The 27,855-nt window shown below is 40.7% G+C and overlaps 1 protein-coding gene across 4 annotated transcripts in view; it reads left to right on the forward strand.

Annotated features, from left to right (window-relative positions):
• LOC148386105 (neurexin-2-like) overlaps positions 1-27,210 on the forward strand; it is a 102,854-nt gene extending 75,644 nt beyond the window's left edge. For all 4 annotated transcript variants that reach the window (XM_088397665.1, XM_088397663.1, XM_088397662.1 and 1 more), the window contains 6 exons: positions 11,181-11,362; positions 16,814-16,985; positions 18,770-18,859; positions 20,506-20,834; positions 22,353-22,437; positions 24,173-27,210. In XM_088397665.1, the coding sequence (XP_088253791.1) occupies positions 11,181-11,362; positions 16,814-16,985; positions 18,770-18,859; positions 20,506-20,834; positions 22,353-22,437; positions 24,173-24,981 (1,667 nt within the window). In that variant the 3' untranslated portion in view covers positions 24,982-27,210. The remainder of the gene's footprint in view (positions 1-11,180; positions 11,363-16,813; positions 16,986-18,769; positions 18,860-20,505; positions 20,835-22,352; positions 22,438-24,172) is intronic.
• The last annotated feature ends 645 nt before the right edge of the window (positions 27,211-27,855 follow it).

The following is a 27,855-nucleotide window of genomic DNA, read 5'->3' on the forward strand; positions in this document are numbered from 1 at the left end:
CACCTCCAACGTCGAAAGAAACAAAATGGGTTCCTAGAAACTGTCTGGATTTGTCTGAACCGGTATCAGTCATTGCTAAGAATAAGTCCTGCATGGCTGAGCGACACGAGAGCTGCAGAGCTGTTTTTTCCAAGGCCTGACTTGTGTACAGATAGGAGGTGAACATGTCGGAAAAACATTGCGGCTAATTGATTAGGCCAGCTCAAGCAGCGAACATCATTTTGTGAAATAATTACAGTCACAAATGAGGCCGCAATGGGAGGTGTACTATATATTTTTTTGTGAACACGACACTATAGGAATGATAAAATTGGGGCAAATAGCCAGATGAGGTGTCTGTATAAGAATTGTTTTGGAGTGTGTCTGTGGGAATTTATTTGTCATGAGGTCACTGGGAGCAGTTGGACTTCACCTAGAAGGTAGTTGAGGTCGGGGCTCTCGAGTTGTTTTCTTAGCAAAGTCAAACCGGCGTGACTTTATAGACCTTGAAGAAAAGAAATTGGAAATATAAAATGGCCCTTGGTAAGACAGCACACAGCACTGAGGCAAGAAGCGCTTGTTTTGTTTTGCTCGGTGATAAGCATTTGCTTCCTCGACTTACGACAAAATTCTGTTGACCCCAACATTTTCTTTCCAATGATGGACTTCTGTATTTTCCGCACTATAAGGCGCACCTAAAAACCTCCAATTTTCTCAAAAGCCGACAGTGCGCCTTATAATCCAGTGCGCCTTATATACGGACCAATATGGATTCGTGGATGAGGACTAATGTATTAAAGTAAGCTTTACGTGTTTATTTTGTGTGTTGTGTGATATTAACGTTTGAGCAACGTTGCGTTATTGATATATTGTTATTGTTTTCACTATTTCGAGTGTTACTATATTGTGATTGCATTTACGTTTGAGCAACGTTGTTATTTATTCTATGCGCCTTATCATCCGGTGCGCCTTATAGTGCATAAAATACGGTAATTCTTTGTGTCCTTAACCCGCCTGACGAAATTTGAACTGCTGAATGCTGTTGTATTTTCCAAGGGGCACCGTGGATTGTGCCCTCCAAATTCCAAACGGCCCCGTGAATATATGCCACGAGCCGAAATAGTAATCCAAGCAATACTTTTGATGGATGTTGCCGCGCCTGCGAGATAGCAAAAACTTTATTGCAGTTGTGAAGTTTTCTAATGAATCACACTATTTGTTGTCTGTGCAATGTTGCGGGTGATATATTAAACGTAGCAATGCGCATCAGACAGCAAGCGTTCTCACTTTCTTGGTGTCTTGCCGACTTCGCCGCTCCAGGGAACAAGCCCAATCCTGACTAATGAATTGGACGAGGCGTTTCCCAATACTTTTCCCGAGTTGTAGTAATATTGAAGGAACCACTGCATTGACAAACCGCTGTAGCCCTGAAGCTCGGATCATGTATCTTTTTCTCACTCCAGATGTATACTGCACTCGGATTGTATTATGAGCTGCGTGGTATGAAATTGTCAAGAATTTCCGTGTCCATCACGCAGGCCTGTTGTAGCTCTGGGTGTTAACAGCGTGTCCATATCAGCGGCCCCGTGTTGGCTTCTGTAACAGCTCTGACAGCTCACCTAAATCAGGCTCCTCCTCTGCAGTATGATTCCTGCGTGTTACTGCCAGGACCTGCGAGCTGTGTATTTATTCACACAACCCATTTCCTTGCTTCACTATCTGCCCCCCCCCCCACACACACACACACACACACACACTTCACCAACGCCCCCCACTCTCAATGCCGTGTGTTGTGGCCACCCCCTTCTTTTCCTGCCTCTCCCTCCCGCTCATCCTTGGCCCCCACCCCCCCTGGGGGCCCCTCCCTCCTCCGCTCAGACTCGCTTTTCAGACACACACAAACACACACCCTAACAACAGTACGCCTCAAGAAGATGCTCTTGTGTGGAGTTATTATTAGAACTCCAAACTGTTTTTGTTTTTTCACAAGGCTTCAGGCTGTCCTGGAGTTTGCTCATCTCGGACTCCTGGTGATAAATTAGTGTTTTTTTGTTTTGTTTTTAATCAGCAGCCTTTTTTTTTTTTTTTTTTTGTGCAACGCAGCATCCTGAGCTCATTCATCTCGTGTTGTAGAAGCTCAATCCACGCAGGTTAAAAACGAGGCAGCAGCGCAGACCTGCCATAGATGAGGTAACTGGAGAGGGAAGCGGAGCAGCAGCAGCAGCATGAGGAGAATGCAGCAGTAATCTTTGCTGCATGAGACTGAGCAGGTGGAGCACCAGAGGAGGAAGGCACGGCAGCATCCCGGCGCGTCTCACTCACTCGCTGGGAATTTCGCCGCATCCTCCGAGGGAGCCGCTGAGGGAGGGAGATAGCGACTCATTTATTTATTTTTCTGGATTTTCCTCCCTTTACTGCGCCGCTGCAGATGTCGCTCGCTCTCTTGCTCCATCTATAGCTCATCTAGCGCCCTCATCCCATCCCCTCCTCCTCCTCCATCCTAGCCTCCTCCCTCCTTTCCTCCTTTGCTGTGCATCAGCGGCTGAAGGGGAGGCAATGTGCTGGTTCCCGCATCGTCTCTAGTCGTCAGCATCTTTACTCATGCTCTTATTTTTATCCAGCGGTCCATTTGGCTTAGTGAAATGATCCGTTTTCCCACGGACGCGTGTGATGTCTGCGGTGGAGTGGCGCTCGTCTTAGTGGGCAGGCTCAGCTGCCCTCCAGCTCTACCTGTGGGCGATGGAGACTTTCATGGCGATTCTTATCGCATCCAGCTCGGTCCTGCTACCACCTCTCATGCCTAGATGTTTCCTTTTCTTAGGCGGCATGCCTCTTTAGTTGGATCCTTCTTTTGGTTTGGATGTGCGCTTTCCCCGACGCCTTGGATATCCCGCTGTCAAAACGATGCCGCTGGATGCTTTTTAATGCTGCGCAGAAGACACCTTGCTGTGGGAGAATGTTAGGATAAGTTTGCAGAAAAGCAGGCAGTTGGATGTGCTTTGATGCAATTCATATTTAGGTTACTTTTATCACACGTTGAAGGGGATTTTTCTTTTTATTATCTGCTGCCAAGTCCCCGAGCCTGCAAAGGGATTATAAAACGCAATGTCCTCGATTCTCTGAGATGCCCTGTGGTCTTCTAGTGGGACTCCAAAAGACCAAAACTTGGTCAAGTGGCGGGTCTTGGGCCCATGCGGAAGTGATGGGTAGACTCTTGGCACCCCCCCTTGGGAGGACCTGTTCAGGCTGGAGCCTTAGCATGGGCCTAAGTTACTGTTCCAGGCTGGCCCTCTGGTTGGCCTTGATTATCGTGCTGCCCATCCAAACCGGAACGGCACGTGTGTCTTCTAGTCTCAGCACCACGCACCACGTCCACCATTTCCACAACAAGCATGGCACTGTTCCCATTGCCATCAACAGGATGCCCTTTCTCACCAGAGGGGGCCATGGTAAGACATGTCATTTATGCAGCATTTTTGGCCGCAAAAAAGAAAAAAATGCTGAGCTCTTTCATACTGGATAATTATATGCTGCATGTGCTGCAGCTCGTGCATGATTAAACACTCTGTAAGCACATCAACATCACATCAGTCGCGCTTCCCCAATGTCGCCTTTCGCCAACCCTGCCGCCGAGCAGAATCAATTGTGGCCTGTTTGTGTTGTCACATCACAGATGAAGCGTTTTTTTTTGTTCGAGGAACTCAATTACGGCAAAGTATGCTCTTTGTGCAGCTGAAGGCTGTTAAGAAATGACCTATCCTCTACAATTAACATCAATCTGACGGGGCTTCTCAAAATCGCTCGACTCAAAGCGCCGACACTAGCAGAGCCCCTTTTCAGATTGCACTTTGAAACGCTCGCTTTTATGTCCTGTAAAGTAAAAACCCCCAGTGGATTTGTCGTCTTTTTCAACGGAACAAATTTGTCAGCATTTATTAAAAAAAAAAAAAAAAAAAAAGGGGGGGGGGCTCAAAATGTGATAAATTACATCAGCGCTATTATCACAGCTAAATGGTTATACACGAGGATTTTAAAGGCCAGGGAAAGCTCATGATCAAGCCGACCTGAAAAAAAAAACACTTCAAAAAACTCACTGATAAATTTTCAATTACGCTTATTGCAGGCTTGCTGCTGCTTCCTCTGAAGGACTCTGCATGCTTCACAGCAACGACTTTGCTTGAGTGCAACACAAATGCTTTGCTTTAGAATTCCCAGCTCATCGTAATGTTTGGAATTTGAAAAAGATTTGTCATTTTTACATCTAAGTGTCAAACTTGGTGAATTAGCATTAAAAAGCCTCCTTAAGCGAAGAGTACATTCCTGCCAGTCGTTGCAACCCTTTGTTTGAAAACATTTTATTCTCTGAATGGAACACCAGAGTTAACATTTTCCACTGACTGACAGGTTGATAGACGCATAGCTGCACTAAAAGATTATGCAATGAGGCAATTACTTTAAAATTCACTTTCAGTGTCGCTGAACAAAAAAAAAAAAATCACACATAAAGCACAAAATGATTCCACTGTGCACTGACCATTACAACCTGCTGCCAGCCTTCACTTAATGTCGGTCTATAAAGGTTAAAAGTCCATATCTGGCTAGTAATGGAAATATACTTTCCATTTGTCCAAAAATGACACTACCTGAGTGCACTAGATAATAAAATGTCCATCTATTGAGAAGGTTACCATGATAACGGGAGAATATCTCAAATCAGCCAAATAGCAACGGGGTTTGTGCCAACCCAAATCTGAAATAACTCCCGATACAAATGTGACAGACAAAATCGGTGAGGAGACTCAACATCATTTGAGGACATTGAGGTAACACCTACACGTTGAAGTTGTGTGACCTCTAAATGTTCACATTCTCAAATATTCCACATGTTTCTCCCTCTCTGGATTCCCTCTAACGTTGTCACGTATTAGTGCCTACTTTTTATTGCTGATCCAAATTCCTGAGGTCATTGCAGTGGTGCGTTATCACCCTCAAGTAGTTGGGGCCTCTTGACATCAGTGTTGCTTCACGGCTGTCATTACGCAGTATTTTGCTGAGCTAACTTCTTCCCACTTGGACTGTAAAAGACTTGACCATGCTATGACTCCCTGTGTGGTGGACCACATATGCACTCCACTGGAACTCAGCATGGATTGGCCTGTAGGTGACCTCATCTTCGTGCTTCCAACACCCCCCTACATGCTGACACTCGGTGGAATTATTCCACACATTCTTGGAGCAGACTGCTACAAGCAGACAGTTGAGTAACTTGGGGGAAATGGCTTTTGGGGAGCCTTTCAGGGTAAGCACAAAACGAATTGAACAGAAAGCATGTCATCTTCCATTTATTTTCTTTCTGCCGGAGCTGTAAGAAAGAAAAAAAATATATCAAATGTGGACACGGAAGATAAAAGGTACAAAAAGGCACTATTTATTCCAGGTCATATTGTACGTTTCCCCAGGCAGCAATTTAAAAAAGAAAAACTCCAAACAAAATAACATGTTAAAAAAAAAAGAATTGTGCTATATTACGAAGTCTTCTTTTTTATCAGAGAGGATAAGTAGGAAAAAAAATAACACAACACGGTGTGATATGCAGCAGACAGGGAAAACAAGTTTGAAAAAAAAAACTCGGCTTGTTGTGCCTTTTTATTATATCTCATTATCGGAATTACTTTAGCCAACTGCCTGGCAAGTAAATATAAGAGTAAAATAAAAGAGACATTTGACCGAAATAAAATGGCACATTTGCTATTATGGAAAAGAAATTGTAATGAATGTAAGAGCTACATTTAAAAAAAAAAAAAACACATCACATATAAACAACAAGCTTTTTATGTTGGTGAATTGCTGCGGCACTGCAATGACTCTGAAATGAGTTTCACCAAAGGAATATGAATGATATCAACAATCCGTTGAGGAGAGCGCTTTTGCAAATTGGATAGAAAATTCTCGACAAGGTCATCACATTATCGTGTGCTTTTAATTGTGAGGATGGTGTTTTGTTGGTTTTCTCTTAAAATGCAGACGAGCTCGCTTCTTTTAGTTAAGGCATCAGCATCTCAACAGATGTGTGGGGGATGACTCCAAGCATGAATATATTCCACCACAGGCATGAACACATCAAATTGACTTGAGGTGTGATGCATGAGTGGTGGTCTATTTAAAGGCGTTTGGGAAAGGTTGCATGTGTTTTATATTCAAGCACATTATGCTGTTTGCAGCTGAGTTGGAGAGACAAGAACATAATTTTAAATCACATCTAAGTGTCTCCATAAGCTGCAGTGATATTGGTCTTTAATTTTGCAGAGGACAAAGAATATACGCCAGTGAATATTGTTACGGTGTCTGTCTATATGTGCAGCTGCACCTTTTGTGTTCAAGTATCAACCCAACAGCCTTTTCTAAAGCAGTTATGATGTTGTTTTAAAAATGCAACTCTTTTTGTTTTATGTTTAGTCTGACAGTAAACTTCAGATGGGAGTGGCAATAAACAGCTAGAAGAACTGTTCACCATCTGCCAAACTATCCTTGCCCTAGAAAAGGGGACTCAGTAGAGATCTTCCCCAAACAGTACTCATTTGTAGATATCAACCGCTCTGAAGCCTGAATCTAGTCATTTTATGCTAAATTTGTTGAGAAATTAAAGATTCAAAAATCAGGATTTGCATGTTTATAGGTGGAGAAGACTGAATTGGTTCTGCCATGATGCAATACGGCAAGATCATAAACTAAACATGGCTTCCAGCATTTAAAACATGGGCGTATCAGGTGTGTCATTAAAAAAATATATATATATATTTATTCTGATGCACTCCAGAGAAATGTCTTGTATCTGAAATGTCTACTGAGGTCTGGCATTTGCATTAGTGAGGACGATTAAGAGGCTGGGCCATTACAATAAAAGAGGAGTAGGATTATGTTTGCTTTGGCTGAAAGGGAGAGCAGTGCAAGATATTTTTTTCCCTTCAAGTCGGCAAGATGTACTGTCGAAGGCACAAAGAGAATATAGGTAGTCCTTTCTCACCAAAGGCAACATTTTTAAACCATTTTGACAAAACCTCCTAGTGGCCCTTGATGCTGCGTCATCAGTTGGTGAACAAGCAGACAGTGTAAAAGCACAGAGAATTCTGTCCAAATTAAATTTACCATTTTTGTATGCTAGTTAGAGGTAATTTTATTTTATTGCTATTTCCTTTGCAGACAATTGGCTATGCTACGCCAGCCGCATTTATAGTAAAAAAAAATCTCATAAAAACAATAATAAAATAGAGGGGGTGAAAAATTATGTGAGATAAGGGGAGACTCGTGCGTTCTAATAAAAGGAAATATTAAATCCCATATCAATTGCAATGCAGCATCTCGGGTTTTCATTTTTACAGGCTACAAGGGAAGTTTAGGAGTATGTTAACATGATTATAAAAGCGCATCCTTTGAGTGTTTGCGCCTAACAGATATGCCCCCAAACAATCATTCTGCCATTACGCAGCCAAGGTTTGTGGACCAGCCACATCATCTTATCAGATCTTCCGTGGAGCCCTTAATTGAAGACCTCGATGTGCTTCACTGAGGCCACTTTCTTACTCCGTCGTTTCCAGTGACTAGCATATGTCCTCTCTGTCAGGCTTCAGGCTGAACTATTCATTTTCATCATTTCACTGAGCCAAATTTAATAGAGCGTGAAAGACGTGGGCTTCAAATGTCATAACTCAGACGACAAATTCGGACTTAATATCTCTCCATAAATCACAAGAATTAACTCACAGTTTTGGAGTTTAATGTGAGTTTACATTTCTAATCGATCAGCTTTTTTTTTTTTTTTACCTCCTATTAAATTCTGTGTTGCTCTGTTTTCTGCATAATGATTTCACAGTGTACTGTAGATTATTTTATCATTCTAACCCTGCTGGGGACTGACAGGTCATTAGGGGAAGTTTATCGACTTGTAAGAATAATTTCTTTTTAAACCCTAGTGCACTCATATATGTGAATATACTCTAGCATCTAATACAAAGACTATTTTAAAAACTCAAGTGTGTAGCAGTGCAGTTCCACACTGCTGCAAGCACTATCATCAAATATTTACTATACACAGTGTTCAATTTATACCTCCCTGACAGTGGCCATCGAAATTGAGTCTTGTTATTTTAGAGCTGGTATTTGTAAACTTTTGAAATTTGGTGTTTCCCAATCTTAATCAAGTCATAGATTCTCTTGAGGATAATATATTTGATGTGCCTAGAAACGGCATTCAGATTAATATTTTGTGGACTTTGAATTATTTATATCGAACCCAGGGTGCAACCATTTTACTGCTCACCAATTTCTTGGATTTGATCATGTGACGTTTGGAAATCTTTAGTACTGTGGTATCATTTTTAGTAGAGCACTGATGGCAAATGGAAAGAAAAATTATTTTTAGACCAATTAAGTGAAATTACACAGCACAGCAGTGCGGAATCACTGATCTAATCAAGTCTCAAGGACTGGATAAAATGGCCAAAAGTCTTGGTGGTTTGTTTTCATGCCATTTTTATTTTGAATGATTCATTATTAACTTTATCCCATACATAAAACATCTGCACAAGCCAGCAGTCGCTCATTTGAGATGCTGGAATCATCTGGTTGTTTTTGTCAGGAAGCTCTGTTTATTTTTTATTTTCCTGTCTTCACATCAAACAGTGAGGCGTGATGCAAATTACCACCAGCGCGCGTAGCCTATCGCTCATTGCCTCGCCTGTTGTGCACTCACTAGCACGAAAGACGGAACATTTTTGAGTGGGTAGTCAATGCAACGTGGCGCAGAAACACATCCATAATGTTACAGACATAGCAATTGAGGGTGGTTGGAGCAAATTATTTAGAGCATGACGGCTCCTGTAAAATGCAGATGGATCCATCACTTGATTAGTCTTACGACGTGCATGTGACGTATGTTACCAAGCATGAGCTCACACTTGGGATTAGATTGGTGATGCTTTATATGTGTAGGAGCCCGCTTTAGTGTACACATTTGTTCCATTATATACGGTATTTACCTCCTCCAAGCCTGAAGGCAAGTGCTGTTTTTTTTTCAATGCTGTTTGTTTGTTGCGTTATAATGGGACATGTCAATTTGATCATACATGAAATTTGCATTTATCATGCATGAAATTTGCATGTGAATTTGGAATTTACTGTGTCCTACTTGATTTATCATATTTAAGATGAATGTAACCAAGAATTTTGGATGTACAATCGCATTGTGCCATCAATTTCAAGTCTATAAAATTCTCCTCTGCAATTGTTATAGCCATCCATCCTTTCTCAATACCACTTAGCCTGTGCATACATTTGTATTTGTTCCAATGTATCTCGGGAATTGGTAGTCATTTACCCGTGGAGCTGTTGTGACTCTAAGCAATAAGTTTGCCGGGATGTGTTTTTGAAATGTAAGATTGATATGAGCCGCTAAGCATTCGATGCAAGCGACTCGCCGTCTCACTGGATTTAGTACTTCAATAAGCAAAAGTGTAAATGTGTGTCTTTGGCGCATCAAGTCAAACACAGATGCTTTGAAGTAAAGGCTTGAAAAAATGGAGAAATTATAACTGACGGTCACTTTAACATGACTGAGAGGATTTGGGGTTTTGGTCATTGGGGTTGCTAATTTCAGAGGAGTAAACAGAAAAACCATTAGGGATGACTTTCGTCTTAAAAAAAACCAAAAAAAAACATTCCAATGTCAATTGAAGAGTGGTGTTGTGATTTCCATTTTCTGTGCCTGTCACCTCTAGAAAACAGTTTAATATTTATGTCTGTCACCGTAAAAGTGAGTAAAGAAATTAATGATAATAGTAATTTAATTAGTAAAACAAAAATGTGTAAAAGGTAAAAAAGATAATAATAATAAATAAAAAATGAGGAAATTAATAAACAATATGTGCATTTTATTCATTTAATGAATCCATGTCTTGTCAGTAAGATATTACATTGAGATGACTATATTGCTGCTACGAATTGAACATGACGTGAAACTCAAGCATTTCATCCACGCTATAGTAATTACGTACATGCCCCAGCAGGAATGTAAGATTGTGTGAATAATTCAAAGCAGTCTGAAGTGGAGAAAAAAAAAAGTGAATAGTGATTTCACTGAATCAAAAGGAGGGCATAGTGAGGCCAGATGCAGATTACATTCACTCCAAGAAAGAAAGCAATAAAGCTCACTTACTGTGACTCCATCATGTCGCAGACTCACATTTGACTGCAAATCCGCGATATTAATTAAGATTAGCATGTAAGGGAAAAAAAAAAAGAAAACCACACAGTGTGAGAACCTGCCCTCTAATTAAATTCAAAGTCAGTACAAAGTAATTTTCAAGCCTTTGGAGGTCTTTGAGTATCAGGCAGCAGTTAGCCGCTATCAATAAGGAACCTTTGTGGCAACTGGCCATTACACCGTGCTGAAGGCTACTTAAATCTTCATGCTTTGAATTGAAGCTTCAATTAGTTCTCAAGTGTTACTTCCCGCCTCGCTTTATTGATTCACTTTTTGAAAAATATCCATCTGTCAGACTCAAACGCTTGTTTAAGCGCTACAACATAATAACGAGCATTTCTGCCCTACTGTCTGAGCATATATAAAAGCTAAAGAATCGTAAAAGAGCCACAAAAGTGTGAAGAATTTAACATCAACAAAGCAGTAATTAAACCTTCAAATATATGACACAAATTAGAAAATATAAGAATTGCTTTGCGATGTGAAATTAGCTGCTGTGAACTAAAGATAATTAAAACAAGACAGCTTGAGGCAATAGGACGCAGGGAAATTTACAAGTGAAGAAAATCCATTATCGTTGCCACATAATTTAAAAAAAATTGTTTCAACACCATATTTCATTCTCAGCTCAACGAAATTGTGTCAAAAACAATTATAATTGCCATATGTAAAGATAAAAGAAAGCCAACTGTGCATCACCTGTAAGTAGGCGAAAAATAACACCAAGGTGAAAGAACAGCAAAACTAAATATTGATATGACTTATGAATAATCTCAGTTTATTGTATCTAATGTTGTGGCTGGTGAATTTGTGAAAGCACTTGCTGGAGCTCACCTAAAAAGAAATTGAAAAGTTTGTCAGACTGAAAGAAACAAACTAACCGAAGGAAGAAGGGTTGTAGAAAAAAAAATGGTTTTGTTTACACGTCTCTTTCCACCCGCAGCTGGAACAACATACATATTCGGGAAAGGAGGCGCGCTCATCACGTTTACCTGGGCGCCCAACGAGCGGCCGAGCACCCGGGCCGACCGGCTGGCCGTGGGTTTCAGCAGCTTGCAGAAGGACGCCATCTTGGTACGCGTGGAGAGCACCCACGGGCTCGGTGACTATCTCCAGCTGCACATAGTAAGTACTTCAAAAAGATTCTTTCCCCACAAGGTCGTCTTTATTCATCAGCATTCTCGACGAATAGTATTTTACAGTTGTGAGGAAAAACACTCATTGTGAATATTATAAAAAGATTCGTCGTTAGACTTACAGTTTTATTTTTAAAGTATCTCTTAGATTCTCTTTGAACGCATTTGTGAGTGGCTCAAAATGAAGCAAGCAAACCAAGCTTGCTTCTTAAGCCTGGCTCTTTAATAATTCAGTGTTGTGTCTCATCTGAAACCACCATAAAAAGGATTTATCACCTTCTACAAACAAGGCATCATGGATTGAATTAATAGATTCAAAGCTGACAATGTTAAATACTTAATAAAATTGTAAAGCATTAGAATTGCTCATCTTTGGCCTTGAATGTCAAATGTCAAGATGAAAATAATAATGCCAGATAGTGTATCATTTTTTCTTATAATTATTTCTTATATAGCAAATAAAGTACTGATATAATATTTGTACCAGCTAAAAGTGAAAACAAAATTGAATATTAATGTTTACCTGTGCTAAGCTAGTTTTTGCCTTCAGTGTAGTATGACATTTTTCCACAATCTCCGACAAATCCAAGCTGTGCCATCCCCACAGGTAACCCGCTTTTACTTTTCTGTTCCTATTATTGTTTTGTGTTTTGCCATCAAATTAGCCCATCCGTCACGGCTAATAGCGAGCATAAGGCAAGTGATGACAGTGCTGAGGAGCGCAATCTCAGTGGAAAACGGAAGGCTGCCATCATTAGAAAATCAGTTTGTGTCGAAACAAATATAGCAAATTTGTACAACATGACTCAGTCTGGCCTCAGAAAAAGAGACGCTAACTTTGTTTGGCGAGCGCCGTGAAGAAAATGTCTCCATGTTTGGAGACAGCAAAGAGAGACACCCTTCTTCTCGCCCTCCTACCAGCGCACGAGAGGCTCCCTCCCCCACATTAGTCCGACATCAATCGCTCAACCATTTGTAAGTTTATTTATTTTTCATCGGGTCAAGAAATGTGCCAATTTGCACCACGTGTCGGTTATCTGCGAGGCGGCCAGCAATTTCCCAGAGGGCTTCTAGAAATCATAGTGAAGGAAGCCTTCAATAGAGAAATGAAAAAATAACAATTCAACGGCCTTGGTAAACGGAACCGCTTCATCAGTGGGCTTACAAAGGAAGTCATACAAATATTGAGTCAATACTCCAATATGAATATTGCCACTCTCAAATAAACAAGGTTTGTCTGATAATAAACTCCATCATTTATTGGCGAAACAAGTAACACCTCAGCAGCTGTCATCAAATGTGTCTGTTCTGGAGGGAGATCAGCCTTTTTAGTACGTAGCCCCAGGACAGATGTGGCGTGATGAAAACCAGAGGAAAGAGCTGTCAAACGTCTGCGAGTGGTGTAATAATTAAAATCACAGCTGCTTAATGTGGCTTCCAGTCCAGTGCATATTTTAATATTGGATGCTGTTATTGCCTATCCAGTTCACACTTTCACGGTTGCTGTTTTATACCACCAGTTTGTGGTCCGCAATCCTTTAGAAAAACTATTTTCTAATGCTCTGAAACAGTATTGGATTTGACGTTAATATGTAACTGCGGTTCTCCTTTTGCAAACATGACATTATTTTCTTTTTGTCCCGCCCCGAGATCAAATCTCTCTTCCTAGACACTTCGAGCTTGTGTCTTTTTATTTTTTCTCTCATGTCTGCCAACTTGCTGTACTCAACCACTTTGACACATTGACACATTATTAAATGCTCAGACAGCAAAGGAGTTCACCGAGTGTGAGGTTTGTCGAGCGAAGCACTCAGATACAACTGATAGCAGTCAGAGCTCCAGTCATTTTAGTCAAAGCGACTCAATTCGGGAGAAAATTTGGAGTATCCAATTTCTTTCATCCCCGGGAAAGAAATGCGTTTTGCTTGGTCACAGTTGGGATTAAAAGAAGCTGATTTATTTAGCGGGTCCCCCGTATTAGCGCGTGTTGGATATGAAGATGTATTTCAGTGTTCCGTTGGGATTACAAGAGATAAAAGCGAGTGGTATGAGTGGTACCCACTGATGCAGATTTGTATTTGGTGACTTGGAATATGAACCAAGAAAGAAAGCCAAGCCTTATAAGCCTTTGCAGTATTTCAAAGGTGCTGTAGTTTGAAGTATGGTCATAGAAACAGCAACTCAATATGCTTGCTGCAGGCAAGATGATGCGCAAATGCAAGGAGAGTGCTTAGCCACGAGAGCCGAGGCCGCAGACATCATGCGGCTTCTCGTCTCACACCTCCTATATGCCGATTCAAGTAGATTCTTCAAAAGAAAGGGGAGCAAATGAATGTCATAGCAGAAAGCCGCTCTTTGGGGTCGCTTGGACTAGAGTGTGGTAGTTTTGCTTTGCCAGCACTTGAAAGGTCCTTTGGGACTTGTTTTGTAATCTCACTGAGTCAAGCGAAAAAAAAAGAAGACAAAATGCCTTTGGCAAGCTACTCCATCCAACCTAGTAGATGGCTGGATTTGAGCATGAGCAACAGGACATGAATTTTTATTTTGCTGGCTTTTTAACGTTGTGGATTCGCCCTGTGTACATACTTTTGTACACATGTGAAAAAGTGATCATTTTACAGTGTTTATTGAAGATTTAAATTAAAAAAATAATTGTGCGCCATCTTAAAAAAAAAAAAAAAAAAAAAAAGATGAATTACCATACAGTGTTTACCTTCAACAATACAAGTGGGAGCTCAGGACAAAGCATCGTTTCAGCAATTACCTGTGCCAATTTGGAAGCAGACTCAAGGAACAAAATTCGAAAATAAATTCTTGCTTTCACAAATCAGCCAGATAACCACGTCCATGTTACATAGATTTTTTTTTTTGAAACCACACTTATTTTATAGAAGAGATCTGTCTCGGGAATAACCCCATTTGCGCGGCGCTAATAGCAGCCCACTGCCACTATTTAGCCTTAAGGCTAACACAAGGAAAATCAATGCTGTTTCAGCTAAAGTAAGATCAGCTGTCAACTATTCCGGGTCATTAAGTGAAGAATTCTAGGTTTTATTTCCACACAGTCAGACAGGGTGAGATGTTAGAATTGTGTAACAATCGTTGGTTGTGATGGCAACTTTATAATCATTTCATGGATTTGCGAACTTACTAACAGATGCGGAACAATGCATTTTTTTTCCAGTATTACTTTTTATATTTTCTGAATATAATATAATAATGTAGTAGGTTCTTCTTCCTCAACCATGGCAAAGTGCAGGTTTTAAATTGACTCAAACACAAAATTACGGACTCGATTCGATGCACATTGGACCAGTTCATACTTAATTGCAAATGTGCAGTGCTTTGTTAAACCATCCTTGCTAGCCTAAGTGAGTGTTTAAATTGGACCTTTAACATCTCCCTTGCTATTATAATAACTAACTGCACTGGCTATGTTTTAGGAAACATTTCCACATTGTTAGCTGTTGCATAGGAATGGGAAAAAAATTCTCAACAGTTATGATTAAAGCCAAAGCAAAGCAGAACAAGCACTGAAGTAATTCTTTCATGCTCTCCAAACTGACTTCTTGCAAGATATTGTACATGGCAGTGCTTTGTTTTTGGGTGTTGCTTCAAAATGTCAGAGAAGAAGCAAAAAAAAAAAAAAAAACACGGAAGGATAACATCATGATTTTGCACAAAAGGGTTCAAACACATATGACTTGATTTAATGTTCTCCTAGATGTACCCAGACAATATTAATGTCACATAGTTGGATTTTAAAATAGCAGCCTCTTATGCTGCATAGCTCTCCCTGCCTTGCATTGTTAAGACTCCTTCTTAACGGTCTTAACGGTTCAAGCTTAAAATATCCATAACACTCTGCTTTGTCACCGCAACCACATCAGCGTAAATAATTTTTTCCATTACGAAAAGGATTGTGGCAGGATTTGACATCTGATTAGAAGGCGAGCAAAGCTTTTACATCATACCACCGCCCCAGCAGAAGCACAAGCACCTTGGAGGCAAAAAAATAGGCATACATATTTTTGTCTCCATATTCTCAAGTCATTCAATTTACCCGGAATGATCTAATATGGCACAAATCCCGAAATAAGCTCGTGAGGAACGACATGGATGTGACAGCAAAGCTGCGAACTGCCAAATATAAAGCAGGATGCAACATTAAACATATGTACACCTTGCCAGTAAATATTGTAGTCTCGGAGTGCGTTTACATTTGAACAAAACATTACACCCACCCAATTTCCCTGCACTCCCTCTGTCTTGTCAAAGGTGCCGTACTGCAGCTGGAGTTGGGAAAAGGGAAAAAAAAAAGCCCCGCAGCCTCTGCATATCTTATTCCACCCGCTAGAGAGACAAAAGACATATGCGGGCTGAAACGTCCTTATTATAATGATTATTAATGGTGTGCACGGCATAGAACTGTGCACAGCTGACATTCTTATTAGAGTCACGTCAGCGCCTGTCAACCATTCTCTCTAATGAATCGTTAGCATACCACTCGGTTGTTTCATGTGCAACAAAATACATCCATTGGACACAATTTTAGATACACCTACATGCTTTAATGAGAGACGTTGATGTAAACATCCCAGTGGTAAAGTGTTATGTGCCAGACTTATATTTTCTACAGCTACTGCTGCAATAACCTACTTTTTTTTTTTTTTAATTGAATACCAATCTAAACTAAAAATGACCATATTGGTGAAAGCTGGGTTTTTATTTTTAGCTATTGTATGACTAATGAGGATGTATTTTTCCTCATCTGCGTTTTAGTGTGCAGTTTATCGCACTGTCATCACTAGTTTGACCTTGCATAGCAGTCGAGGGGGTGCGCAAGACAAAGGCACAGACTGTTTGCTACCAGTGCCCCCCAAAGGCTATCTTGGGAAGCAGCTTTGACCTTTGCCGAAGGTTGTCGGTAGCAGACAGAAGCGGGAAAACAAGGGGGAGGTAGTTGGTCAAGCAAAGGAGGAAGAGCAGGATTGTGACAGAACTCAAGAGTGATCCACATCAGGCAAGCTGAGCTGACGGGGAAACCAAGCTGAACCTTGAAGGAAGAGCTCAACATATTGGCCGTGTCACAAATGATAAGCAGAGGAGAGCATTTCCCCACGTCACATGTTTTTGAGGAAATAGACAATATTACACACTTTTTTTTTTCTCATGCCAAAATCACTAGAGCGATTTCAATTACATTTTGTGTAATGCATCATCGCTCAAAGCAACAATTGGATGCAATTGTGGATTTTGCTCTTCGGCTCCTCAAAGCAATTGTGAAGGGAAATTGAATTTAGACCACTGGCTAAGCTCATTTGAATATATCATTTTGAAATATAAGAAGTGATGCTGCGCTAATAGTAACTATTTTATTGTAAAGTGTTTTTAACATCCTCGACTGCAGTGTTGTTTATTGATACTTTCTCCTCGGCAGGATCAAGGCAAAATCAGCGTCATCTTCAACGTGGGGACCGATGACATTGGCATCGACGAGCCTGCTGTCATGGTAAATGACGGCAAGTACCACGTTGTACGCTTCACACGCAGCGGTGGCAATGCCACGCTCCAGGTGGACAACTACCCGGTCATTGAGCGCTACCCTCCAGGTAAGACTAATAACTAAAAGAAGGCCAGTCCAATTGCATGCTTGGCTCAAGATCAATCGGCAGAATGATTGAAGGTTGGAATTCAGCTCCTAAGTTGACAGCCACCCACATATCTGTAGCTGTATAAACGATCTCAAGATCTGACACTGATACACCCCGCTTAAAGCTGTCTCGCTAAGTATATCTATCTACCTTTCATCAGCAGCTGTCATTCCCCGCAATCGTTTTCCCACCTCAAACAGATAAGCAAACATCTCAATATATTCAAAGATGTTTCTAAAAACAGCTCATGGTTGTGCACTTAGCGACGTAACCATCTAATGAGGTCCCGCAAACATCTTCACGTCGTTACAAAAGAATTCCGTGGATATATATCGTTAGGTGTGGCGCGACGTTGTTATTGACTCATCTCTGCAGCTACATGCACGCATTGGCAAGAAACAAACCTGCAGTTAATATATTCATCGAAAACTCATTTTTAAACCCAAAAGGGATTAAGACTCGTCCGCCTGTGTACTTGCACGCCTGATTTGCATGCAGATTGAAAAGGGAAACGCAAACTGCTTTGATGTAATCACGGCTGGATGCTCTTTAACCTGCTCGGAACCCAACGGACCTTCTTGGGAGCAGGTGCGGCAGGAGGAACAAGTTCCCTCTGTGCCTCCAGCTGCTGGTGAAAGCACGCACTAAAAGCAAACATCACTCGTGCATCTGTTGATCACCACTTGAGCAATCAATGATTTCATGATATGATTGAAATTAGGATGTTGTTGTTTTTTCAGTAGAAACAATTTGAGGTGGCTAAAGCTTGAACGCAGTTGTTTTCAACTCCTCTTTCATGTTACACCATAATCTTGTTTATGGATTCATTAGCAGCCCACTATTCACAACATTAGCTGACTTTGGCCTCTATATGTATTATTGATTGTATGTTTATTCATGCATGTATTCATTCATGCGTGGGTTTATAATTCTTGGCATCTTTATATAATTAATATTTATTAAAAAAAAAAAAAAAAAAGAGCCTCACAACTTTGCTGATATGCCCAGAATAAATCACATGTATGTACAATGTTGCTGTCCAACAAAAAAAGAATAAGAAAAATAAGAAGCATTTTTTATTAAAAAAACAAAGTAATTTGTCTTTGCTTCATAACATAGACAACATGTATTTATGTTTTTTTTTTTTATTGGACAGTAATGAATCAGCTGTTTGACTTTTCATGATGATAGTCATTATATACTAGCCTTTCTCTATTTACATGATTTCTTTTCCTAAGAATTTAGTAGGATTTTATACAATAACTCAATTATATCTCTGATTATGAAAATATTCAAATTTTGACACCAAATTACTGGAAAGTATTCCAATTTGATTGCAAAATGCATCTCGCTGAATTTCCTACTAAATTCACCACAATCAAGTCTCACCAATGATGTTTTTGATTCTATGACGTCTGACTGTCGAAATGTGACTTTTCTTTCTAAATGTCTGACTTTTCATGCTGCTAACTGAATTAACCATGTTTTGATTCAAAGTATATAAACCTTTTTTTCTGTGTTTAAAATAGCTCAACGATACTAACTAGTGTAGCTCCAAACAGCCTAAACGTGACTTCTCTAACTGTTGCTCTTCAAAATTCCAATACCTCCAAGTAAAGATAACTGACAGATGCTTAACCAGCTTGTTAAAGGTTGTTAGCCATCATAACTCTGTTTCTAACCATGTGATCTTTCAGCTTGCAGACGTTAACCTTTAACCTGTCTCTCCAAATTCTCTGAAGGACACTATGATAATGAACGACTGGCTATTGCTAGGCAAAGAATCCCATACAGACTCGGTCGGGTAGTTGACGAGTGGCTACTCGATAAAGGTAAAAAAAACAGAATGGATTGGTTAATTAATCCTTGAACTAACTAGTGATTAACCTTTTCCCCCTCAAGAGAGGCGCAGCACCACAAGACAATTGTGACAAGGATCAAGTTATCCAAATGTGTAACAGTCCACATTTTAATTGGCGCTCCCAAATACAAAGAAGACAAACTCAACATTAATGGAATGTTGTCAACCAGGCGTTTACATGTTTCTTTCCTTGTCACCCTTGCAACTTGTGGACCGGCTGCACCCTTAAACTGATTTTAAACCAATGAACTAAAAAACACATAACCCATACCCAGCCCTCCATCGTCCCCCTTAACCACTGCCATTAACTTGCGAGGGAGTATTAAGGCCACACTGAAAAGAAAAAAAAAAAAACAATGATAGTATATGAGGAGGAAGTTGTAGAATCACGAGAATAAACATTACAGATACACATTTTGAATTTTAAAGTTTTTGTTGAGGATCAATGGAATTGTAGCAGAACAAAAAAGTAAAGTCTTATTTTTTTTTATCTTTTTAATAATGTGATAGTATCACTATTTTATAACAGAGTATATTAAATAAAAACAAATTATGAGAATAAAGTTGCAATTCTGCACTATACATGTAAAGTTACAATGGAACAGGAAGAATGTCATTATTTTACCAGAATACAGTTTTCAGTAAGTACTCTGACTTTATTCTCATAATATCTTAGTACTGTATGACTTTTTAGTGAACATAAAATGATTTTCTTGTAATATTACAACTTTATTCTCATTTTTCTTTCCAATGTGGCTCTAGCATTCCTTCGTCTTAACTAGATGTGTAAATGTGTGTAAGAATTTGTTTTTTAATCTTTAAAGTGTGCTGCAGTTTGACTCGTGCCAGTAAAATGTGAACTAAACACCCCCCCCCCCTTAACCCGACGTTAAGCTAAACCTTTCGATGTGATCGCCCTAAGTGAAGCGCTCCCCCTCCCCTTTTGTTCTCAGCTGCCCTGTGTTGCTGGCTTCCTGTGTGCAGTACAGTGACCATGTCACGCCGAAAGACAAAAGAGGCCTGACAGGCTGCTGAAATGGATCACAGTTTGCAGCCACCAACTTTGCTAATAAGTATTCTCCTGAAAGAGGCCCATTACAGCCGTGCTCTGGCTGATGTAGCTTATCAGCCAGCATAGCTGCTGTCAGTGACTTTCTTACAAGACTTTGTCCCTCGCAAGAGTTGAGACAATTGGACTGGAGGAGAACTCTGAGTTTTAATGGCTGCGGAATTCACTAGTCAGTGGAGTTTAGGCTCCATTTTGGGGGGATTTTTTTTCTTCCCCACTGCACTGAAGCCAGTAACTTCAATTCTAATCATGTCTGATAAAGAGAGAAAGACAAAAAAGAACCAGAGCAAAAACCGTCCCTTTTCCAATGGCATACAGTGAGAAATCAAATTTTATGATCTCGAAATGCGTAAATAGGGACCTAAATATAAGCAGCGCCTATTCTTATTGCAACCTGCATGATTAAAGTGTATCTATCCCCCCTGTTTAACATCTAAATGATTTTTTTTTTTTTTTTTTATGACTAACATGGTTCAAGTTGTATTCCTGTGCCAGCCACATGTCTGCTTCACCTTTCTTCTGCCACCTTCTCTCTGCCTGGCTTGTAGGGAGACAGTTGACCATCTTTAACAGCCAAGCCGCCATTAAAATCGGCGGCCAGGACAAGGGTCGACCCTTCCAGGGTCAGATTTCCGGCCTCTACTACAACGGACTGCAGGTGCTTAAACTGGCGGCGGAGAACGACCCCAGCGTGCAGGTGGAGGGCAACCTCCGTCTGGTGGGCGACGCCCTCTCCGTGCTGACCACCGACACCACCTCAGCAACGCTGCTAGCTGTGTCCGACATGTCCACCACCATCATGGAGACCACCACCACCATGGCGACCACCACCACCCGCCGACAACGCTCACCCAGCTTGAGAGACAGCATCTCCAAGGTCAGAAAATAAAACCACTTATAATCCAGTACACACACTCATCTCCACTACTTTTCATACTTTGGCCTTCAGTGTGGTCTTAATCCATCTCTTGATACTATCACGGTCACATTGCAATTATAAAAACCATCAATACTCCCCCCCCAAAAAAAACACACAATAACAGCCTGAAATTGCGCCACGTGCATCGTCTGGAGCGATTCGGAATCAATATTTATATAATGACGTGACAAAGAGATTTTATTTCTGAGTATGGAGGTGGCCGATTCATGCTCACTATTTCATTTGTGGATACGAGGACTAAAAATGACAAAAATAAATTGTGAGCATACTCTGTTGTTCCGCTTTTGCTGTGAGCAGAGAGTGCCACAACTCATCAGGTAATGAACAGGGAGAGCTGACAGCCATGTTTTGGAGAGCTAGCTATTAAGAACAGGCTCCATTTGCTATGCTAGCGAGTTCTCAAATAGTCAGATATCAAGCTGTACTTGAATCCTATGCCATAATATCTCAATGTCCTTTTTTGATGTTTCGTACTTGGAGGCTCATTTGTGTGCTCGGTGAAATTCCCAAAAAAATAATCATAATCAAGCAGATTGTGTGACATGTGGAAACAACACCGTACAATGAGGAAACTATGCAGAGGGGAAAGCCAAATTGAAAATATTTCCTTTTCATTGTGAGACTTGAATCTTATAATTAAAATTTCATGGTCTTGCGCTCACAGGAGGATTACATGTCTTTTGTTTGGATTCAACGAAACATGAGCGCTTGCAGTGTTTTGTTGGAACTAAAGGCCAAAGGTACTGTTCAAACTTAAAATTAGCCTCAAACTTCTTGGCTTCTTTTGATGCACATTTGTCAAGATTATAGTTCCATCATCTGCCCTGCGACTGATCAGGGCGTACATCTCTCGTCCTAAATCAGATGGGATAATCCTCAAATTACCTGCGGCCCTAATGAGGACAAACATTATAGAAAACTGGTGGAAGGATTTTTCAAAGCTGCAATGCTGGCTTGCTTTCAGATTGATTTGCATTTATCTTGCCGCCAAGCTTCCGTTTGCCTTTCATGTATTTTCAATTCATCCAAGTGGACCAACCATTCAGCATTCTGTTCAGGTTTATACTGAGGTCATTGTGTGACCTAAGCCTCCTTTTTCTTCAAAATAGAAAAAAAGAAAAAAAGAAGAGCATTGATTTAGTATGAGAAATTTGTTATTGCAAGATGCAGCTTACACACAATCGAGCGCCGGCCGGGTGGGAATTTCCTTTTCAACATAAACATGGAATAGTCTGCCGTGGGGGCAACGAATGAAAAGCAGCAAAATATGAGCACATTTTTCTGTTTGTTCTTTCACTCGCATTGCTCCAAGCTCCAAACACTGAAGTGGCACTTTGAAACACATTGCAGCATTTCTTCTTCATAAAGCACACAGCAAACAAGCTCATAGGGCACTGAGCAGCGGGACCATCTGTTTGTTAATTTTTTTTTCTTTTTTCTTTCCCCCTCACACAGCCGCAGAACTCTGATGATATTCTGGTGGCGTCAGCCGAGTGCCCAAGTGATGATGAAGACCTAGAAGAGTGTGAACCGGGAACAGGTGGGTTTTCTATGGCAAAAAAAAAAAAAAAAGATATGTAGTTACATCGCCGGGAGTACAAAACGCTCGGCACAAATGAGTGTTTTTACTGCAAAGAGCTGTAATCAATGCTCAATTAGACACTGGGTATTGTCCACTTAGCAAATCAACACCTTACTGCCAAATAAATTGCTCCTGACAAAAAAACAGCTCTACAAATTGTATGACATTATAGCAGCATGACATCATTTTTTTTTTCTTTTCCTTCTATTGTGTACCACCCGGGCACACTCAAACCTGGAGGTCCTCATAATTCATCATCATCATCAAAATAAATGAAAAAAAATGAGCATGCTCTTGCTGCTGTGTAGCAAAAGCAGACGGCCTGAATAGACTTGTCCAGCTTTCATCTTGATCGATGCCATGCTTATGGTTTACCTTATGTAAGTGCCTCAAACGTACCCTCGAGTGTTGCTAACTACTTCGGAGGGCTGAATCTTGTCTCGTCTTACTCTCGACTTTGGCCGCACCGTTCAGTCTGGCTCATCGATCATAAGTGACAGCGAGGACACAAGCGGAAGGTTTTGCACCGCACTGCACCGGTATTTATAAAACAATCAAGAATAGAAGGTCACACGAGGAGACACTACTAATGTGGAGCACTTGCTTATTCCAATGAAATAGCCACGTGTACATATTTCAACTCAAATTTTCAGCAGGTCATTCTCCTCCCAAGCATTTGTGCAAATGCTACAACTACTTCAAATGAATAGCTGATGCGCACTAAATTCAAATAAATACTATTCAAAGACATTTTTGTGAAAAATTATGCAAATATAGGGACAGATTATAATCTACAAATATTATTGTAATCCTTTCAAACCCAGAGGACATAAGTCATTAATTAAAGAAAAATAGTGGTCAGCATCTGCATAAGTGTTCTTTGAAATTAGCAATACACTATTTTCTTTTCTTTCTTTTTTTTATCATGTCTCCTTGTATCATAAAAAATCTAATATCTTCTAATTACCTGCATTACTTTTTGTCTAGAATCCTACTAAATTCTCCAGAGAACAAGCTTATGGAGTCGTTAAGAGTAAACGATAACGACTCGAGCATGACTTTATGGCTCCGCAAGTGGTGCCGTTTAAAGATATTGAAGCACCCGCAATAATTAGCGTGACCTTCGCTTTTTTTTGTTGTTGTTAACATAAACGGGATTCAGATTGCAACGGAGATAATAATGCAGCCACAAATACCACCCAGGTGGAAATGCCACTACACTGATGAATAGAAAGAAAATGAAAATGGCATGATATGACCTTTGTGTATGATGCGATACATATTTACATACAGTTCTTGGATTCAGTGATGTCCCCAAACAGTATGGAGCATATTGAATTTTTTTTATTTTTGCCTGCTGTAACGCCGCCTACGCACATGCATAAGGAATGTAATTTAAATGTTTATTGTGTGTTGTTTGGTTGCAGGAGTCATCTTATATATTTGTGCCTCTTGCAGTATTCTACGCGACACACCCACACGCTTTCACTTGTGTAGGGTCTAATGCGGTTGAATAGTCTCGTTGCATAAAATAATCATTAAGGAGAAAAAAAAATTGCTGATGTGCTAGTTGATGGCAATTTATTCTTTACTGATCGTCTAGCCTCTTTGGTAATGAGCGCAAGTGTTGTGTTAGAATTTGAATGCTGTTCTAATTTAGGATCCTCCCCTACCTTTTCTGTTTCCTTTTTAGGAGGTGAATTAGTCTTGCCTATTATAACAGTGGATTCCCTTGAGCCCCCATCCATCGCCACCCGTTATCCCGTTCTCCCCCCTCCCCCTACCCTCCTGTCCCCCCTCGAAACCACCAAAGAGTCTGTGATAGTCCCTCCTCACCCTTCCTGCCCCCCAGACCAGGAGGACTGTGGTGACACCGTGGAGGTTTCGGCCTTCGGCTCCGGGGAGATGACGGAATCCGATGACGAGGACTTTTACAATAATAACAACTCCCCGTTGGTCACTGACAGGACAGTCCTTCCTCCGCCACCTCCCGCCGCTGGTGAGGGCGGAGCTCCGAAACCCCGCCCCTTACCCCCCTATGTTCCCACCACCAACCCCGACCAGCTCCACATCCCCGCAGGCAAAATGAACACCCGAGACCAGGTGCTTCTGCCCCCTGCTCCCCCATCCTCCCGAAACACACCGGGACTAACTTACCCCCCCAATTTTCCCCATGTGCCCACAGCCGACCCCACAGCCTCCGACGAAAAGATCCAACCGGGCGCCGTGGAGGTGATCAGGGAGTCCAGTAGCACCACGGGGATGGTGGTTGGTATCGTGGCTGCTGCTGCTCTCTGCATTCTAATCCTCCTCTATGCCATGTACAAGTACCGCAACCGGGACGAAGGCTCCTACCAGACAGACCAGGGCCACAATTTTGCCAACAATTTTGCGACCGAAGGCAACGGAGCGGTGGTCAAAGACAAAAGCACAGCGACGGCCTCGGCGGCCAAGGCAATCACCAAGGGCAAAAAGAACAAGGACAAAGAATATTACGTATGAGCAGCGGGGCGAGGACTGAGAGGATGTGAGGGTGCTCCACTTTCAAATCACCGCTCATTTTTTTTATTTTTATTCCAGTTGGACGTCAGACATTTCAAAGGTTACGAAAGCCAACTGTTAAACGCAGACTGTGGTTAATGCTCACATTTCCCTCACAGTTTCTCAGCTACTACAAGTCTCTCATCCATCATGTACATGTTGTAAGTGCAAACAACTTCATATCCGCTGTTGCTTTATGTGAAGCACGGATATGTTGCAGTTAAAGGAACCGGCCTTGAGTTGAGCCTCAGTGTTTTCTTCTTTGTAAACTCTGTCTCAAATGTCCATTATGGCAGAATGGCTAGAGAGCATGAACACAACCCTGTTGACATAGCAAGGTCCTCAACCTTGATAACATCAATTTCTTGCTGAAGAAAAACAACCCCAAATGGAATAAATCAAAATGTGTCTCAACATATTATTAATTTCAGGGTGCGTATAGCAGCGCTTATTTTTCCCTGACAGATCTGTCATTGGCTCTTTGTGGGATGTTTGTGTGCAATACTTGCTTATTATGCTCAATCACAGATGCACACCAAACCATTTGCTATTCACCACATCCCCTCCTCAAACTGCTCGGAAAATCGTCACATCCAACATTTGCAAACTTGTTCAGTATTTCCCATTGCGAGCAGTTAACCTCGAGTTCAGCCAATCCACATTCTCTGTGATTGTGATGATGAAGCAATAGCCAATTAGCATGCTTGCTGGACACAAATAGAAGACCTTTTTTTTTTTTTTTTTGCTGTATGTAAAATAAGTCATTCAACACAATAAAACTGAAAAAGGGAAGACTATCTAACCACAGTGTAGCTAACATTTAACCTAGCTTCTACTCTTTCTTCTTCTACTACTATTCATCTTGTTTGCCAATACCAATTACCAAAAAAATGGCTTTTTTTTCCAAGAAGGGCCCTTTTTCCCCAGATATTTATAACAAGGGTGTGTTCACACTTTCTACAGCCACTGTTCGTAATGTAGACAATTGATTTTTTGTGGTACGCGAACAAAACTAAACAAAGCCTTTTATTTCTGTAAGACATCTCCTCAGTCATGTTACATAATGAAGGTTTGAAGCCCCCCCCCCTAGTTTGCCCTGCCTCTGTCAACAAGAGATGATAAACATGAAAAATGCAAGATGTTTAAAAAGGGGTCTCACTCAACAAACCTGAAGGAGGACGGACGAGAGTCCTTTATTTCTGTGTGGTCCGTGTAACTTTGAATTCAAAATAAGGGTTTGTGTGAAAAGTTCCGTCTACATCAAGTGAAGGTATATCTGTAAACATTGCTTGTATGTATATATAGAGGCTAGCACACTCAAGAGGCATTACGGATGTAAAGTTACGGAGAAGAATCGGCGTCCGAGATGCTCGTCCCTCTCCCACCTCCCTCACAGCTTTCACAATGATGACCCAAAAAACGTTGTCGCCCAACTTTGGGGCTGCAAAACATTTTCCCATTATGCTTCTTGGAAAGAGACTTTGAAGCCAGCTCACTGACCATCATGTACCCTCCATGACAAAAAAAAAAAAAAAAGGAACTGCTAAGGGATGATCCAAAAGCACACAGGAAATGTAAACATATCGTGGAGACATAGATATTCCTTGTAAAGCAGACAAACATGTATTGTTTTTTTTTCTATGAGTGACTTCAAGATTACTCCATGAGATGAATAATTGATGATGTGTGAATTGTATTGATATTTCTCTGATATTTCGATGTAACTTGTCACCGCTCCTCCTAACACGTTCCATTTTAGATTGCCTTTGACTCCGACAAAAAGCACACAGTCTCCTCTGATAGCTGCAAACCATCTTGTTTTCCTGCATTATTCAAGGCTCCGATTAAGCAGAGAAAACACCAGGATGGAACAAACTGATGATTTTTTGTTTTATTGCATTGTGCATTTTATATGTGCTGAATCTGTTACTCAATGGATCGAATAATATAAAGCCATTTCCTCTGTTGGGTTCTGTCTACATTGACTTATTATTCATGCTCTGTGATCCCTTGTTACTTTTTTTTGTATGAAAAGTGCCATTCGACATGAGCAGCTCTGTGCTCGTAAAATATTCCATCCCTCACTCATTGCTATTGTATAGTGTTCATGTGAAATGGATCTCTATATGTGTACAGAACGTGCATAAAGATACAAAAAAAAAAAAAATACACTTGATGATATAATTTGTACACACTTGTGTTGTGTGCTGCTTCTTGGACAACATTTTATTGAGGGATGCGTTGGACTAAAATATAGAATTTTTAGCTCAGCATAATTTTAGGATCAGGTCAAATGTGATTTACGATTGAATTAAATCAAGCTAATAATTTTAATCAATGCATTTATCGTGTAAACACTGCTGATTCTCACAATACATGCTAATGAATTTTAACTTTACTCAATGGTTGCACTACTCTTACCGAGAATAAATACATTCAATAAATTTACACTGGTGTCGTTTTACACACGAAAGACAAGGTGATGGTGTTTTTACACGGATGAACAGTCTTTCGTACAAGTAGTAGTAGTAGATCATGATATTGGTTTACAAATGTCTCTTGCACTTGAGTTTCATCATCATGGCTTCTCTCTCTTCTTGCTTCTCTCTTCACTTCTCCTCAGGCGACATGTCAGCCGGGCTTGGTGGGGCGCTGATGTTCAACACTTAGAATCAATTGAAGTGTTTGGGTTTGTGTTGTTTTTTATTTCCGAATGAAAATACAGATCAGAGTTGGGGCTGGCGTGGAGAGTGTATTTTGCAATGCGAATGTGAATTTACCATGGAGGGTTGAGGAAAAACTACAAGAAGGAACAGAGTTGAACCAAAATACCAA

Source organism: Syngnathus floridae, chromosome 15, assembly GCF_059516105.1.
Source record: "Syngnathus floridae isolate MCC-2025c chromosome 15, RoL_Sflo_1.0, whole genome shotgun sequence".
NCBI lineage: Eukaryota > Metazoa > Chordata > Actinopteri > Syngnathiformes > Syngnathidae > Syngnathus > Syngnathus floridae.